This window comes from Emydura macquarii, unplaced genomic scaffold (assembly GCF_026122565.2).
Source record: "Emydura macquarii macquarii isolate MOO-44397 ecotype Brisbane River unplaced genomic scaffold, CSIRO-AGI_Emac_v2 contig_2768, whole genome shotgun sequence".
Lineage (NCBI taxonomy): Eukaryota > Metazoa > Chordata > Testudines > Chelidae > Emydura > Emydura macquarii.
Window position 1 is genome coordinate 38,925,244 of NW_027132905.1, and position 18,716 is coordinate 38,943,959.

At 47.4% G+C, this 18,716-nt stretch overlaps 1 protein-coding gene across 1 annotated transcript in view; it reads right to left on the reverse strand.

The window, feature by feature from the left end:
- Window positions 1–4,923: 4,923 nt before the first annotated feature.
- ARHGEF16 (Rho guanine nucleotide exchange factor 16) overlaps window positions 4,924–18,716 on the reverse strand; it is a 30,403-nt gene continuing 16,610 nt past the window's right edge. Inside the window, exons 9-14 of the mRNA XM_067567114.1 lie at window positions 18,049–18,141; window positions 17,000–17,157; window positions 13,245–13,454; window positions 12,248–12,321; window positions 9,919–10,020; window positions 4,924–9,102 (exon numbers count right to left, since the gene is read on the reverse strand). Coding sequence (XP_067423215.1) covers window positions 8,963–9,102; window positions 9,919–10,020; window positions 12,248–12,321; window positions 13,245–13,454; window positions 17,000–17,157; window positions 18,049–18,141 — 777 coding nt within the window. The 3' untranslated portion in view covers window positions 4,924–8,962. The remainder of the gene's footprint in view (window positions 9,103–9,918; window positions 10,021–12,247; window positions 12,322–13,244; window positions 13,455–16,999; window positions 17,158–18,048; window positions 18,142–18,716) is intronic.

The window sequence follows — 18,716 nt, forward strand, 5'->3', positions numbered from 1 at the left end:
TAGGAGGACCCTGCCCCCAGTCAGGCACAGAGGGGGCAGGGGGAACCAGGGCATTCTAAGTGAGAGGGTGGGGCAGGGAGAGTCCTAAAGTGAGGTGCTGGGGTAGAGAAATTGGGGCACAGTGGGGGAAGCCTGGACCAGCAACGCACTGTCCCCAGAGTAAGGGGGGCACATAGCACAGCAGGGTGGTCCCTGACGGAGGGGCTGTGGTGCAGAAATCAGGGGAGGGGATGGTTTGACAAACAGGGGCACAATGGGGGGGGGGGGGAGGGTAGGTCCTGGAGCAAGGGGACTGGATGGGGTGGGGGAGGTCAGGTCTGGGCCATGCACACTGGGGGGAGTCAGTCCACAGAGTGAGGGGCAGGGGGTGCACATTGTGGGGTGAAGAGAGAGGTTGGTGCAAGGGGCCGGAGTGAGGGGAGGAGAGGCAGCTCCTGGTGAGTCTTTTTTGGGTGGGGGGTCCTGGAGCAAGAGGCTGGAACTGGGGGCATAGCTGGGGGGGAGGGGGCTCAGACCCGGGGCAGATGGTCCCCGGAGCGAGGCACAGCCAGGGCCAGTGAGGTTTGTGGGGGGGAGGGGGGCACAGGAGGGTGATGGCTACCGTGTGATAGGTGGTGCTGTTCAGGGGATACATGAAGGCAGGACTTCTTCACACAATGCTCAGTCAACTGTGGCACTCAGACAGCCTCCCTGCACATATTTTTTTTTTGAACCCACTTATACTTGTGGCCTTTGCACTAAGTAAGTCCATCAATGGCTACTTGGTCAGGAACACAACCCCACGCGCTATGTGTTCTGAAACATCCACCTAGTAGAAGCTGGGACTGGATGACTGGATCTCTTCCTTAGAAGCATATTACTGACCCTTGCATGAAGACGGGGCAAGATGGACCATGAGTCTGACCCCCCAGCTGGCCCTTACATTATTCTATTTCAAAAAGGGTTTTGAAACATTTAAAAAGCAGGCAGCAATTTATGGAGTGTTGAGGATAATCAGCTAGCATCTGGCACAGTACACAGATAAGCTTAGAGCTCTGGACAAGGCTGCAGAGGACTGAAGTGCACCTCAAGGCTGGGTCTCTGGAAAAGCAGAATCAGGCGCACACTAACTTTTTGCAACTAAGAGAAAAGTGAGAAGCCAAGGCCCCTCTTCATTGGCTGCAGTACCTCACTACCCCCATTAGCTAATCCACTCCGGGAGGCATTTCGCTGTTAAAAAGAGGCGTCACGCCACACATAATGGACAAATGTATTAGACTGGAAATGAGGAACTTAATATCTGATTTCTTAATCAGCAAAGCTTTCCTGTCTCTATGGAGACTAAGCTGGAGCCTTCCACCACAGTGAGAAAGCTAAAGCTGGTGTCCAATGTCAAAATTAGCAAGAAGTAAAACATGTGCTTCTGGACTTCCATTTAGCACAGTGTGCTGAGTTAGGATTGCTCTGGTGTGGACCTGGAGGGCAGCTAACACTTTGTTTGGTTCTTGAAACTTTAACATACATCATGTGCCAGAACACTACAGTTCGTGCCTGCTAAGTTTTGAATTTCAAGTGGAATCAACAAAATACTATTTTAGCATCTTGTGCTCATTACTTGCCAAAGACAGAAGCCAGCACTGTCTAGCAAGGAGCTGCTGTGATGTAGTTTTACAAACGATCTGACCCTTTATAACTGACGTACAATTTGAACCTTTTAGCTGTTGATCTCGCAGCACTTGACAAAGATGGGTCACTACTACTCTCATTCTACAGCTGGGGAAACTGAAGTGTGATTCACCTAGAAATTTACAACATACATAGGAGTTCAACATAAAACTGGGAGTCACTGGCTGTTTATGACAGATTCAGCTCCATTGTTTCTCTTCCCTCTCTCTCACTGCTTAGCTAAGGCAATGATGCCGTCCAGCCGTGCGTCACAGAAGCATAACAGGCATGTCTCTCGTGTGCTATGCACTATGCTTATAGGTATCAAAGGAAGCAGTGTATTTAGATTTACAATGGTGCGGGAACTTATGATGATAAAGTAGGTGTGCAACTGGTTGAAAGACTGTACTCAGAGTAGCTATCAAAGGCTTGGTGTCAAACTGGGAGTACATATCTGGTGGGGTCCTGCACTATTTTCCGTGGAGTGGAGAGTATGCTTATAAAATTTGCAGGTGACACCAAGCTGGGAGGGGTTGCTAGCGCTATGGAGGACAGGATTAGAAGTCAGAATGACCTTGACAAATCGGAGGACTGATCTGAAATCAATAAGATGAATTTCAATAAAGAAAAGGGCAAAGTAGGACACTTCACAACTACACAATGGCCCAGGGAATGATTGGTTGCGGAAAAGGATTTGGGGGTTGTAATGGCCCACAAATTGAGTAAGTCAGCAGTGTGATGCAGTTGTGAGAAAGGCTAATATTCTGGGATGTATTAACAGAAGTGTTTTATGTAAAACATGGGAGGTAATTGTCCCCTTCTACATCTAGCACTGATGATGCAGGACTATGTCCAGATCCGGGCATCACATTTTAGAAAAGATGTGGACAAACTGGACAGAGTCCAGACAACAGCAACAACAGTGATCAAAAGTTTAGAAAACCTGACCTATGGGACAGGTTAAAAAAACTGGGCATGGTTAGATTGGAGGGGAGGGGGCTGATGAAGCGGTTATAAAGAGGAGTGTGGTCAACTGTTCACCATGACTGCTGAAGGTAGGACAAGAAGCCATGGGCTTAATCTGCAGCAAGGGAGATTTGGGGAAACTTTTCTAACTCTCAGGGCAGCTAAGCTCTGGAACAGGCTTCCCAGGAAGGGTGTGGAATCCTTCTCGCTGGAGGTTTTTAAGAACAGGCTAGACAAACACCTCTTAGCACATGGGCCTACCCTTCATGACTTCTCAAGGTCCCCATCAGCCCTACATTATGGAATTCTCACCACCCACTTGGCCCCTCAAAAAGAAGGCGGCAGAGTTCAGGCTGTTTGAGCAGGTAAAAGCTACATTTGCCAGCAGCAGCACAGATCACATGCAGCATGCTATGAATTAAAAGAGCAGCCTTCCCTTTTGCGGCTGCAACCAGAGGAGAGCTAGGGATCCGTACTGTCCATGCCCAGGGTGTGCGCCTTGTTCATGAGAATGTCTAAATAAGATTAATGCAGACCTTTGGTTTGTCACCTCTCTGGCGGAGATACTGGAGTCAAGTGCTTGGCTGTTGCTAAATACAAACCCAGGGCCTTAAAGAGTCAACATCAGGACTAGCATGTAATTGCTGTGAGAAGGCCATCTGTTCTTACAGCACCTAGCACAATGGGGCAATGGCCCCTAGATACTAGGATAATACGACAAGCAGCGCAGTGAGCTGAGCCTTATTCAAACTCCCATCTGCAATCGCAATCCAGCATACAAGGTCACACTAAGCGTTTATGTTTCGGAAGCTTAGGCTGCCACCTAGTGACTATATTACTTGAAGGACAGTTTAGCATGAAGGACAGTTCTATAGTGCCATCTATCCGAAGATCTCAAAGCAGTTCACAACTCCCTATGACACAGGGCTCATCCCCACTTTGCAAAAGAAAAAACAGAGGCACAGAAAACTTTGTCATGCAGGAATCTGCAGCACAGCCACAAATAAAATCCATATCTCCTACATCCCACTCCTGCATTTTAACCATAGGCACATTCTCCCCAATGTTCTTGTTGTCAGTCTCTAATTTCTGCCTGCAAGAAAAACAGAGAGTAGGTCAGATGAGTTCTTGAGTTGGTCTGTTCCAGAGACTTACGACTCTGACCCACACAACCCACCCCTTCTCCCCCACCCTTAGTGCTGCAAACAAGTCTTCATGGATATTGAAGAAGGAATCTTGGCCCCATCTGAGCAGAACTCTCCTGAGCAGGGAGGCCTTTTGACTGCATGAACAAAACAGAAAACACTAGCAGCTTTCGTTCTGGGAAACTGATCCTTCAGACAGTCAAAGAGACAGTCTGCCTGTAACAGAGAACAGTTATGCACCATCACTGAAGCCCACTGAGAGGTGCTGATGGGGCCACTAGAAGAGCTGAAGGAGGAGTTGAACAAAGTGATGTGAGCGACAAAGAATGGAACATGGCAGGCTCAGCGACAGGGAAGACACTAACTCTTGCATTTCCCCCACCTTCTTTAAGGGTGCTGCACACTCCTGAAGGAAGTGGGAATGACAGACCTGGACAGGGAAGGACCCACTGAACAGGTGGCAGCAGTGCAGGTGTCCCTGCTAACACGGAGGAACCAGATGGGGCTAGGCCAGACTTACTTCAGTCTCTTGGCTGACGTGGCAGGGAGGCGCCAATGCTGAGCGTGGTGTTTGGGATGTGGACACCTGGCAGTCTGCTTCCCATACAGCCCCCATATGCTAGGTAAGTGCCTGTCACTACCAGCCTGTACTTGAACAAAGAGCTGAGGTGACCCTGACCCCGCGACCATGTTGTAATGTTTTCTTAAGTTAATGTGACAGCAGGTTCGTTAGCCCTACTAACTTACCTCACAGCTCCGCCACAGGAAGTCAGCCGCTCCTGCCAGCCCTGCGTGCCTCAGACCAGACCTCCGCCACAGCCAGGCAACGGCTGCCCCCACTGAAAAGCAAAAGCCTCACAGAAAAAGTCAAAAAGGTGGGACTCGTAACCGCTCCGCACAGGTTTTGAAACACACATTTCAATTTAATCCATGTTGAATGCACTACCTGGGAGAATAACCACCAACCCCTAGAGCGTCCCCCTTTGCCTTTGACATTTCTGAAGGGTGCATGCAGGCTACCAATCTAGCTTGCGTGAATGACTGCATTACATATTCCTTTGAATGGGTCATGTTCTACCAACCCCTCTAGATAATTTACCTGAGAATATTAGCCAGACTTCCTGCTGAGTAGATTCAATGACACAGAACCAGCAAACCCCCTTGCCGCTCATAGCAAATCAGGAAGTTTATTGGCTTAAATATTCGCTACATGATATACAGCAGTGTGCATGTCATCGGGGTAAGTAATAATTACAGGCTCAAGGTGTTGGAATTACAGATTGGGGCCTCCAGCTACTTAGCGCATTTAACGGACAAAGCAGACAACAGACACAATCTCCCCCCCGCACCCACACATACATGGCAGCCGTTTGAGAGTTTGGCATTCAGGTCATTTATGCCCAGTCAGCAAATCCAAGCAGCAGGCCGCATTTATAATGGCATGGAGTATTAGAAGAGGCTCACAAAGCCATCCAGGGCATGAAACACGGCCCTGTCTGCAGCAGTCCTTGCATGCACCTATCTCCCCAGCATGGAGGCCAGAGTAATTTCAAACACATTTTCCTGTTAAAGCAAGAAAAACCAACATCTGGGGAGAAGAGAGAACTGGGAAGCGGGGAGGGGAAGCTAGAAAACCTTAATTCTTAAAACCAAAGCACAGGGGAGGATTTGGTGTGTAGGATTCCAAAATTCCTTCACTTAAAAGCTTCACAGCTTCACTCAACAAACCAGCTTGAAATAGCAGAGCAGGGGGAGCTCCAGGAGCCCGTCCAGCTGCATTGCTGAGTATGAACCATGCCCAGGAGGAGGCTCAATGCTCTCTGCGTAGCCAGGGGCCAGCTCTGTCACAGGAACTGGCTACAAAGCATTTGTTCCTAAGAACTCCCAACTCTCAAAGCCTTTCCTGGGGCGGGAGGTCACTTACAAGTTCCTTCTTGGTCAACCCACACCTGTCACCCAGACCTCTAAAGAGGGGTGTTTGTGTCTCACCCTCTGGGACCTCTGGATCAGCAGTCCTGCATCCCAGCCCTTATTTCCCCCCCTTCGCTGTGTGTGTAAAAAGAAGCCACATTAAAAAACAAAGCAAGAGATTTCACTCATCCCAGACTGCATACATCCCAGGGAGCAGTTTGTTTGCAGTCTCATTCCCATACCAGCTTAGAACCACAAACTGTGCTTCCGGAGCACCCTTAGCACTGGAAAACAGTCCTCCAAAGCTCCCAGCGATCACACCAACGGCTAATCAGACTGCCATATGTTTAGTCTCAAAAAATTAAGTGGCTCATTGCTTATTCTTTGGGGGAATGAAGGGGAAGAAAAGAGGAGTCTAGAAAGTCTGACTGTCCTGAGAAATCCTCATTCTAATACAGAATAGAGACACTTTAAAAATGTTTTGTCTGGAAATACGTCCCTCACATCATGGCAGAGACTTTTATACATTCACTGCAGAATGTAAAAGGCCCTGCTGCTAAGAGATAAACTTCGTTTAAAAAAAGAGCGGGGGGATGACGTCCAACTCCGCTGTGGCCAGTAGTCGTCACTTAGTGCATGCCGGCGATGCTCACCCGGTGATTGGGGACGGCTCTTTTAAGGCTATGGTGTCATGTCATTGTCCGGACACTGCTTTTAACACATACAAGTAAAAATTCGAAACAAGCTGTGAGATGATATGGGAGAGGGAACGGGACAAAGAGGAGAGAAACCTCGGCACGGACATAGTGCAGGGTGTATAAATGATACCTCCTAATCCTTGGTGGCAATAGTGTTTCCAGGTGCCATTAGGCAAATATGAGACTCAGAGCCTGAAGAATTCCAGTTCCAGGGTTGTGGAGGTTAAAACCTTTTAAAGCTGCAATGTCCCCCCAAGCACCAGCCCTCAGGCCAAGGTTTCAGCATTGTATCAGCCGCAGTTCCCACCTCCGTCACGGACTCTGTTCTGCCAATTGCCTCCCTGTGCTTCCTGGAGAAATACTGGCTGGCCAGTGGTTCTCAGCCCAGCGAATCTCTAGTGCTTTCCCCAGCTTCAAAACCATCTGCCTGGAGCACTGGAGGAGAGGCACAGAGCAGCGTTCAAAGTGGAATTCAAGCATCCTTGGCACCTGTCTAAACCTGGCCAGGGTTTTCCTGGAATCCAGGCTCCTAGACCACACACGGTAACCAGTGTCGTAAAAACTGTTCACTGAGCATTATTAAAACATGGTGATAAGATACAGAGATTACATGGTACAATGTTCCAGCGACTCCAAACTATTCACAACCTCCAGGGAGTTTGGATCAGCCACATTGCTGGCTTGATTGATATTTCCATGACACACTTCTGTGGGAGTTGGGAGGGAAAACAAACTCAAGTTAGCCATACTCAGTAGTGAGCCTGCTCCCGGTCACAGAGGCAGCAGGTGGATTTGGAAGGCTGCCTCTGTTCTCAGCTATCGATAGCTCTGCGGTGGGCTTGGCTCACAGCATGAGAAACATGGGTGGCATCACAGCCAAATTCATATCTTGGAAGGGAAGTGGAGCAGCTACAAGCTACCACTGAGATTTGCTGGAGCAGCAGCACCAACCAGAGGGAATCCCCACTTGAGCTCTTTGCCCTGTACCCAGGCCACTTGCTAGTCCCAGTTTTTCCTCACTCATTGGCTCTCTCCTTACCCCTTCCTTAACATTTCCTCAGGGAGCTGATGGGCTCAGGATGACAGGGAAGGAGCCAGAAAGATTGCAAAGGATAAAAATAATCCTCACCAAAGGCCCCAACCCCTCCGAACCTAACTGCAGTGACCTTGCTCATCCAGCACAAAGCTGGCTTCCTGGCACTTTGTTCTAACCTGGGAGGGGACTCCACGCTGCACCCTGACTGCAACGGCCTTGAAGCCTCCTGGAAACACAGAGAATACATTCCCTCCTCCACAGTAACATCCAGCCCAAGGCACATGCCGGCTGCAAATCCTCATGACAATAGGTAGCTTCTGCAGGAAAGCATTGCACCAGCTACTTAGTAGAGAGTTCGTAGCTGGCATTTGCACAGTCTCCTCCTTGACTCCAGGAACGTGAAGGGCTCAGTGCTGTTTCAGTGAACACCTCCCCACTGTCTGAGACTCAGCTGGCGTTTTAGAACGTACAGACACCCTGCAGAACAAAACACAAACCTCTTGTGCACGGAGCACATGTTGCGCTGTGCAGTTTCTCCTAAGTTTATGGTTCATGTTCAGAAGGCTGGCGAGCACTCACGGCCCACCCCCATTCACCCCCTCTGCACGGGCGCAGAATCACGTAAGCAGCCTACCCTGGTTTGGATGAAGCTCAGACTCTCCGTGGCTCAGGTCATTTCCTGTAATGCTTCATTGACAGACCGCCGCCCCACCAGCCCTGAGCATTCCCCAAGCCTCCTAACAACACTCCAGCCTTTTAGCAGGGCAGAGCCAGGTGCAATGTAGAGCCGGAAACAGCTGCTAATCATCTGCTGAAAAGGAGGACAGACTATTCAAGTCATTACGAAGGTAAAAGATCTTTTTTATAGATGTCCATTTATAAAAACCACACCTGGCAATGTTCCCCACAACGCGGCTGCTGCGAAGACGCCCTGTAACTAAATTGCTGCATGTTCACTTAGGATGTGCGTCTCCTACATGTGCTCGTCCCATGGCTGAAAGCGGCAGGCGATGGCCCAGAGAGAGTAAAGGTGAATCATAGACAGTGACAGACAAACTCAAACATCTAACAAAAGCTCTAACTCCACAGCTGTGGGGTTTGAATATTTCGGGGAAGTCTCTTGATTTGATTTCAAAGCAATGAGCCATGGCTTTAAATTCCTTGCAGCAAATTCCAGTTATCATTAGAAAACTGCCCAGCTGTGTGTGAAGGCCATGGAAAGATCAGAGAATGTGAAGTAGCCTCTAGGATTGCTGAAGTCTTCAGAGAGAAGACGACACATCCAGAGTACATGCACAGAGGTTACGCAGTTCCTCTCTCTGCACAGAGCGCTCAGGGGCGAGTCAAGTTAGTTCCCCAAGTGAGTGTTTTCCTGACGGGAAGGGAAATAGAGTTTGCTCTGAAGATCAGCTGCATGGGAAAGACACCAAGGGCATTGATGGGTCTGAACCACAGATTTCCCTTTCCTCCACAGTCTATGGGCTCAGCCAGCTTCAAGGCTGCAGTTCGTGGCCTTAAAACTGGATCACTCCAGAGAATGAACATCTCCTGTGGTCTGGGACCTACACATCCGTCTCCATCCGCAGCCGCTCCATGCGGCGGACGTTGCTCTCCACAGCGTTGCGGTTGGTGATTTGCTGAGCGCACGACTGGGGAAACCAGCCTCTCTCACCATCCCGCAGTCTTTCGCCTAAGCACCAGCCTAAAGAGAAGAAGTGAAGCTCTCAGTCCAATGGGAAAAGAGAACACCTAGAGGATGAACACACAGCCTAATCCAACCCCCCTGATCCAGGGCACCAGCCAGTCCTGAACTGCCCAGGGCCTGGAAGAAGCAGCCCTGGCTTGACTTAGGCTCCTAGCTCCAATGCAGACACCCTGGGGTTCCCAGCCTTGGGAGAGTCCACACGGTGGGGCTGTCCTGGAGTTCTGGACCCTCAAGGAGGCTGCCCAGTTTTCCCACAAGGGACCATCCAACCCAAAATGAAACAGTTTCATCGAAAAGTTTCTGACCACCTCTAGTCTTGACTGCAAATTACGCAGCTTGCTACAGATTGAGGTGGATGCCTGGCTGCTGCTCCAGACAACTCCTTTATAGTCCTAGCACATTCACTGTATAACTCGGCCGCACCTGCCATCCCCAGACTTCAAAGCACTTCCAACACCACCTCCATGAGGTGGAGCCATTCTCCCCATGGTACTGACGTGGGGCAGGGAAAGGACCTCTCCAAGGTCACATGGTGTTATGGCAGCATCAGGACCAGAGCCCAGCGAAACCAGCTCCAAAAAGTAGGGAGCACCTTTTCAGAGCACAAGAGAGCAGTTAGGCTCCCAACTCCCACTGCATGTCAATGGGAAGCTGGCTCCCCCCTTTGTGTCGTCGAAATTCTCCCCCTAAATCACACTCCCTTCCCAGAGCCCAGAACAGGACTCAGGAGTCCTGGCTCCAAGTCCCCTGCTCTAGCTTCCAGACCACTTTTCCTCCTCTGCTCATTATCTCAGCGTCGCCCAAATGACTTACCATCCTCTTCACCGAGGACCAAGACAACATCCGCCTGCTGCAGGGAAATCTCATCCGTCTGTTTAGCCAAGTAGGCCCTGATTATCTCCACCTGGCTCAGCTCTAGTCGGGGGAGAGAATGTGGAGATGGAATGAAAAGCAAAGCTCAGTGCGACTGGATAAAATGCTGGATGAAGCTATGGCCCAGCTGGGCCCTACAGCCAAACGCTTGAAGAGCTACCACTACCCTGCAGCCACTGGGAGAAGGGAGATGGCTGGTCACAGACAGGACTGGCCCTGCTGCATCACCGCAGGCTCCTAAGTGATGCGAGGCACAAGGTGAAAGACAGACAGCCTTTGCTCATGCAAGGAGAGCTGTAAAATGGCGCAGAGATGCAGGTGCCACCAGAGCGACTGGTGTTATGGCCCATGGCAGGTGGGCAAGTCCAGAACAGATTTAGTTTCAGTGATGGCCCCACAACCACTCAAGCTAAGCGCTCAGGCACCAACTTCAGGGTGCTGCTCACCGCACCCACATCTCTGCTCTCATTCCTCCTGTACCCCTCCCTGGGGGCTCCCCAGTCCTGTCTCCACTTCACAACCTCCTTGTACTGTTCCTGGAACTGTTCCATCGGGTCTCGTCTGTGTGTAGCTGCAAGCGCTCAGGGCCAGCATCCTCTAAGGCTAAGTTTACACTACGAGCTGGGGGGCTGATTCCCATGCTCATGTACATGTATTCTCAGCTAGGTAGGGGGAGGATAACTAGCACTGCAGCTAGTGTGTCAGGAAAGGCACGGCTGAGCTGCCCTGACTACAAACCCACTGGTTTCAGGAGAGTAAATAGTCAGCATGGCTCAAGGCGCTGTGTCTCTGCTACTCCGACATTGCTATTTATACTCCTGTGAGCTCAAGGAGAGCTGGTGGATGCGAGCAAAGGAAATTGTACTACTAGCTCATGGTGCGGATGTAGCCTCTCCCAAGGTGCCACTGCACTATAGATAATAGTTGTGACCCTTGCAGCAGAAGTAGGCAGAACTATGCGTCTGAGTGGGAGCCCTGTGGAACTTGATGGTTCTGACCCCAAACCAGGCAGAACTTGAAGAGTTTGGGTTTAGGGTCATTTGACCAAACCTCAAAGCAAAGCAACAAAGTGGGCAGGAGATGGCACAAACCAAATCAGTTGAACAAAAGCATACCCATTTCCAGTGGCTCTAGTTCTACTCTTTGCTCTTATTGGCAAAGCTTTGGACAGGACTTCTCTTCATTTTGAGTTGGTGGAGAGTTTGTTACCAAGGTTATGGGTCTTTGTGAAGGTGATTCACATGCTGCCAGTTCTCACTATTTTATCATAAGTGTCGCAATATCTGAGGGTATCTTAAAGCTCCAGTTCCTGGAGTCAAGTGATTAGAATAGAGTCTCAGTTTTCATTTAAAAAGTGATTAGCCGTTGTGGTTGTGGAGAAAAGCTTGAGAACAGGATCTGAGTTAATACTAAAAATGCAGAAACCAGGAAGTGAAAAAAAACCAAACCAAACCAGTATTTATTATTTCATAAAATCCCATGGTTTTTAAGACAGTCTCATGATTTGTTTGGAGCCCTGACATAACTTTTCAGCACTTGAGGCTGGCAATGCTAGATTCATAAGAATCAAATAAATCAGTTGCCACCGTCTGAGTTTCGTGCTCCAGAGACAATGCACACAGCCGGTGGGGCTAAGCAGAAGCTGGAGAAATCAGCTTTGAGCTTTTCATTTGGCACATATCCCCCATTTCCCTCATTTCTGCAGAGCTTGGAATTAACATGGCATTTTTGTTCACTTCCTGGTTTATTCCCAGAAATGAACTGATTCTGGAGGTGCAGGACCATGTGAGTTAGCAGCTACTGCAGCAAAGCCAGTAGAGGGAGCAACAGTCTCTTTTTCTCTACTTCCATTCAAAAAAGCATTCCTCCTCCAAATATAACAATTTTGTTTCCCTTATTTAGCATCCCACCCCACCTTTATAATGAGATCACAAGCCAGTGAGAGAATCTTAAAGGGATCGACTTAAGAGTTAACTGGGGCGGAAAGTGCTGGTAGTAGGAGAATGTGTGATAGATTAGAATGGTTCTCCCAACAGGAGAATTAATTAGACACTTTCATATTTAATACATGCATGTCAGCAGCACAAGGGAGTCACAAACTTTCCAACCAGGGACTTTGACCTTTGAAAGGAGATCTTTACAGTGCCTAACCATTCAGAGTTGTACAATAATTAACAGACATCAGTGTGCAAGCTACAGACATGTTAACTTTTTTTTTTTTTTTAAAAACACCTAAATGATTCAAGGCTGGTTTTCAATAAAGTTTTACCTCCTTTATTTGCAGTGTCATCCATTTTGTTTTCTCTGTGCATCAGAGCAGTGATCCAGCGAGCCCGATCACTCCTGTCAAGAGGAGAGTTAAAGACCCTGTTATATGCAGGTAACAAGGGTGGAAATACATTAAATTATAACCAGAGTGTTCTGGCAGGTTATAGATAAGATACAGACACTTGTCTCCTGCACATGGTAAATTCTAGTTACCCCCCAACCCTCTCCAAAAATAATCAAACATCAGAAAGATGCAACTTTAAATAAATAATTTAATCTATCTGAAGTGTGTCTGGACTTTCTTTTCTGGAGGTTGAAAACTAGAGGGAACAGAGATGCAGCTTTAATGCAGAAACAGTATAAAAGTTTGCTGAGTATCTATAGGACTTTGTCCTTTTGTCCACATTAATGAAAACCCTGGATAATAAAATGGTGGAGATGGCTGAAAAATACAGATGGAATGTGGAGTCTAAGAACAGCAGGAAATGAAAATGCAAAGAGAAAGACAAGCCTCCACAGAGAGAGAGAACAGGATTTAACCGTAGCAAATGGAAGTTACTTATGGCCAAAGGGCAAAGGGAAGGATAGGCAGATAAGAATAAAGAGAAAGCAAAAAGGGGGAGGCAGCTGAGAGTCTGGAGTTTCTATTAAAAAAAAAAAAGCACAAGCAAAGTTGGAGATGCTGCTGCATTCTCTGCAGAGCTAGGCAATTTGCAGAAGACAAATAGGGAAGAGTTAGGGCCACTTCTTTTTGTGCTGGGGAAAGGAGAGGTTTTGGTGGCATTTCTAAGGTATTTATTCATGTGCTATAAAATAAGTCACTTGTGTAACGTACACTAACCTGTTACATATTTTTAACCAGGTCCTCCCCTCATCTTGAAAAAATTAATGGGGAGACAGCATTTGTTTAAACAAATAAACAAAACACTCACAATCCAGGGAAAAAATTCACACCCAATCTGTATTTTTAGGAAGGAAGCCCCTAGAGAGAGACTCACAAAGACTCCGCTGACAGCACAATCTTCTCCTGCTTCCCTTCGCTGTTCCTCTTCATGATCACTCGAAACAAGTGGCTGCTGGATGGGCCACGGGCTGCACCACTTAACCCTGGTTTCCCCGGGGGAGATGAGGGAGTGTCGGGGCTTTCAATTTTCTCCACCGTTATCTGATCCAGCTTGCCATAGTCCATAACGGCATAGCTCTCGTCACTAGAGATACAAAGCACAGCAGGATTAGACCCTCGCAGCGCTGGGTGCGCTGCTCACTCCCAGAGCCGTCACCACCAGGGAAGGGATCTCGGTTTTGAAAGCAGCTTTCCTGAAGATTGGCCAGAGCCCACCAAACCTCTGGACGCACGAACTTTTGTTGTTCTATCAGGCCTTTTCTTAGTTCATTTTAACCACAACCTCCCATCAAGGCCCAGTGTAGTGGCAATAACCAGGACCTATCAGACTTTGGGACCTAGGGCTGGAATGGTCTCAGATTCTACACTCGGGGCGGTGGCAGGGCCCTGGCCACCTGCAACAGCGGGAGGCAGCTCCTCCTCCAAGGGCCCTGCCAGTGCCCCCCTGCGGGCCGGCGCCCAGGGGCATGGCCCTCCCTCAGTACACCACTGAAAGCTGTATGGATACAGGCTTGGTTTGTGTCGCTCAGCGTAGGCGCATGTGCTGGCATGAGCTACACCAGCAACAAGGCACTTTTTCTGGTCTAAGCTGTGTCCACGCCAGCGGTGCTTTGAGGGGGATGGTACAATAGCAACATCATTCATGAGTAGGGCTGGCCTCATATGCTGGTAGTTGCTGTTACAGATTTGTAAAGCCCTTCAGAGCAGGTACAATACAAATTAACCAATAAACACCCGCATTGTGACCTTGGCTACTGGCTAGGGCTGGACCCAAAAACATAAGAACGGCCACACTGGGTCAGACCAATGGTCCATCTAACCCAGTGTCCTTCCTCCAACAGGGGCCAGTGCCAGGTGCTTCAGAGGGAATGAACAGAACAGGGCAACCAGCGAGTGATCCATCCCATCATCCGTTTCCAGCATCTGGCAGTCTGAAGCTTAGGGACACCCAGAGTATGGGGTTCCATCCCTGAACATCCTGACCAAGAGCCACTGAGGGACCCATCTTATTCTTTATTGAACCCCATTATACTTTTGGCCTTCACAACATCCCCTGGCAATGAGTTCCACAGGTTGGCTGTGCGTTGGGTGAAGAAGTACTTCCTTTTGTTTGTTCTACACCTGCTGCCTATTAATTTCATTGGGTGACCCCTGGTTTTTATGTTATGTGAAGGGGTAAATAACACTTCCTTATTCATTTTTGTCACACCATTCAGGATACAGACCTCTATCATATCCCCCTTTGGTTGACTCTTTTCCAAGCTGAACAATCCCAGTCTTTTAAATCTCACCTCGCATGAAAAAGCTGCCCCAAACCCCTAATCATTTTTGTTGCCCTTCTCTGTACCTTTTCCAATGCTAATATATCTTTTCTGAGATGGGGCGACCAGAACAGCATGCAGTTTTCACATTGTGGGCGTACCATGGATTTATATAGTGGCAATATGCTATTTTCTGTCCTTATTATCTATCCCTTTCCTAATGCTTCCCATTAACATTCTGTTAGCGTCTTTTGACTGCTGCTGCACACCGAGCAGATGTTTTCAGAAAACTGGTCATAAGTGTTGAGAGGCAGCACAATCCAGGGAATGGGGAACTGACCTGCTGGATGATCTTGGCCAACTCACTTCTCTCTCTGCCTCTGTTCTCCCTCCCTCTGCCTTGTTTAGACTATAATCTCTTTGGTGCAGGGGCTGTCTGTTACTACGTGTCTGTACAGCGCCTAGCACAATGGAGCTACAATCTGGATCAGGCCCTTGAGACGCTACTGTAACACACAGACCATGTACCAATAACAAAGCGTTTGAGACAGGGGGTTTGACTTCAGCTATTGGCAACCCAGAGCAAGGTTACCCATATAGCTAGATAAACACACAGCCTTGCTAAATATTCTCTCAGAGGCTACTTTTTTTGGTTAGGCATATTAAATACTGAATTTTTCTCCATCTTCTTTTAAACTGTAAGGTCTTTGGAGAAAGGACTATCTTGTTCCTGTGCCTATTGAGCGCCTAGAAGAATAGGGTCCTGATCCATGATCAGGGCTTCTAGGTGCTGCTGAATTATAAATATCACATGCGACCAAGTCAATTTTGTGCCCAGGTGGCTAAGTTTTCATACTAGCTTTTCAGGGCTGTGATTTGGTAGTCATGTTTCTCCTTTAAATTCCAAAGGCTGGTTATTGTCTTCCTCCTCCTTTCTAACTCTTGGCATTGTATGTTCTGCTCAAATCTGGGGGAAAGTTTGGGGTTTTTTTAAAGTAAGATCATCATGATCCCCCCTCAACCTCGCCCCTGAGAGGGAAGTGGTGTATACCAGGTCCATCCTGCCAGTTTCAGTGCCCATTGTTAGTACTCCCAAACAGCTGGAAGTAATAGATTCCAGCATAGGGGTTAATTTGTGTACCTAAATTGCTCCTATTTGATGACTTGTAAGCAAAAGATCACTTTGCCTTGTGGACAAAGATCAAAAGGTTTAAATATCCTGTTAATGGGAGAGCTTCTTAGCTGCAGGCTAAGGAGTGTCTTGTCCTCCTCATTTTTGGTAAACTCACTAATAAAACAGCAGGGATGACCTCTTTCCTGTAACATGCATTTTTTGCCCTTTTTTGCTTAAAACAAAAAACCAACCCTCAGAAGGGCTTGAATGACAGCATTGGATTGGAGGTAAAACTGCTTGTTATCCAGCAGATAGGAAGAAGTTTCTACCCATCTCACCCCCATTCAGAAACCTGCTGAGAGAATCACTGGCTTTTCGGTTCGGAGGCCGAACTGAAAAATCCAGGAAAAAATATTCAGTTGTATTGGACCTGAAATGAAATGTTGTTTATTTGCTTTGTCTCGATTCCAACTAAACATTTAATTTAACTTGAAATGATTCCCCGCTCTCCCTGGTTTTTGCTTTGGGTTGTCTTCAGGTGCTTTTCCACCTTTTGGTATTTTTTAAATTGGCTTAATTTCAAAACAAAATGCCGTTTTAAAATGGAATGTCAAAAGTGTTTCGAGATGGCTGAAAAGAAATGTTTAGACTTTCTAAAATTTATTTTTCAACTTTTTTTCAGGTGAAACTTATTCACTGAATTCAATCCGAATTTGGGAATAGTTTCAGTGCCCCCCAAAATGCATTTTTCAGTGAATTTACTATTTATTTAAAAAAAAAACTTGCCCAGTTCTATTCTCAACGTGCCCCAACCCTGGCCTTTCAGTCCCTGGCTTCTCTGTTGAGATTAACAACAATAGCGCCATAGGCAGTGCCAACTGAGAGAGATTTCGTTTTTTTTTAAAATAAAGGACACTATTGTGTAGGAGCTGGAGTGATGGCACCTATTTGGTTAACATAGGCATCTAACCACAGTCAGACAGCAAACTTCACTCACTATGAATTCAAACTGGTGATGGGTGTAAATGTTCCATATCTCATTGCCATTCTTCTGAACCATCTAATCTACGAGGATTCTAGCTTTGTAAACAGACAGACAGACATTCATTAGATGGTAACTTACCACTAGGTAATGCACTCTCCGTGCTACTGACTGCTTCAGGTTAGGCAATTGTAAAGGTCAATGTCAAACCATCTGATAAAGTCTCTTCCTACAAACTCAACAAGAAACAAACCATAAATATCCTCCCTTACCTTTTCTTCTTGGTTACGATCAGGACATCATTAAACAGGAAAAGGTAGCAGTTAGCCCGGCCAAAGGCTTTGCGGAAGATACCAGCCTCTTCTGCGATGGGCAGGGAGAGCTCCCCTCTTTTCAGCAGCCAGCGGGAAGCAGAAATCAGTGGGAAAGGCTGCAACAGAACCAGAAGTTTAATCAATTTGGGGAGTCTATCAAAGGGACATAATAGCACCAGTAAAAGGAGAGTCTGAAGTGATCACCAAAGGTCACATATCACATTGTCACTGGATAGCCACACAGCCATTCTAAGGTCAGATGTTCAGAAGCGCTCAACACCCAGCAGCTCCTGTTGAGAGCAATGATTTGGAGCAATGGTTGGTGCAGAGAGCGGGGCTCTTTTGAAAATCTAGCACTAAGCTGGGTGCTGAGCCTAGTCTCAACGTCTGGCCCTTAATAAGCTAGTATTGCAGGAGTTTCCTAGGAGAACGAGAGACAGCTATTTTAGTTACACGAAACCACCCCAGACCATGTAGAGGTCCAAAGAGAGACAAGAGTAACTGTCCTTGTTTCTCTTGCTCCTCTCACCAGGGGGATTGGCCTCTAAAGAAATTATTTTAAACACATAGCAATTCTTAAAGTAAGTAATCCCACCCATCAGTTCAGTTCTCCCAGCTGGGAGTGTGTATGGAGTGCCACCAGGTTGACCCTAGGACACTTTCCTTGGCAAGAAGCACAGAGATCCAATACTGATGTTAACAGTTTGCATCTTCAATTTTAAACTGTGTTTAAAAAGATGGGGACAAACAGTTTTTGCGGGAGATTGTTCACCCAAATAAACCAAAGTTCTTATTTTACACTACAGCAATTGTACAGCTCTTAATAAAACACTTAAGAGACAGGTTTTCTGAGTTAGGTGTCTAACTCACTCAGGCATTGTAGTAAATCTCACTAGGCACCTAAATACCTTTGCACATCTGGCTGCAAGTACTGAAAAAAGCTGCCATCACTGCAAAGCATAAGATGACAAGCCTCAGAGATGTTTCCAGCTCAGAGGACTCCTCACCTTGATCTTTCCAAACTCCAGCTGTTTCTGAAGGGTGTACATCTGCTCCGTCCTCTCCATCGTGTGGGCTCCTTCATTGCATTTCTTAACCAGCTACGAGCAGAGAGTCAGAGAACACAAGCTAAGGATTGGGATAATTCTTTCTACACCATGAATATAATTGTGGCTGGGAAGCTTCAGGCTTAGTAGGTAGCCTGGAGTTCTTCAATGGCACTAAACTGATGCACAAAGTGAGGCAGGAGGGTTGGAGACGTGAGAGACACTGTCTCGATGGGGGGGGGGGGGAGGAGGAGGAGGAGGAGACGACGACCATGTATGATATTAGTTAACATGAATATTTCAAAATTACAACAATTCCTATGAGATAGACCATGTCAGGTACCATTAGAAAGGTTATAATTTTGTAGTTATGATGATATTGTTTATGTCTATGTCATACTTGTATTGAAAATGATGGATATGTTTGATATAGCTGTATTTCAACTTGTGCTGTGTTTCTGAGAGACATCCCAGACAGGAGGGCAGCAGCACTAAGCCTGCTTAATGGCCCATTAAGGGAACTCATAGGTACATTGAGTCCAGGGAGAGAAGCCTGGGCTTATGAGACACCAGGACTTCCCCAGGTGACCCTGGACGCCATCTTGTTTCTGTACATTTCCACAGGCAGC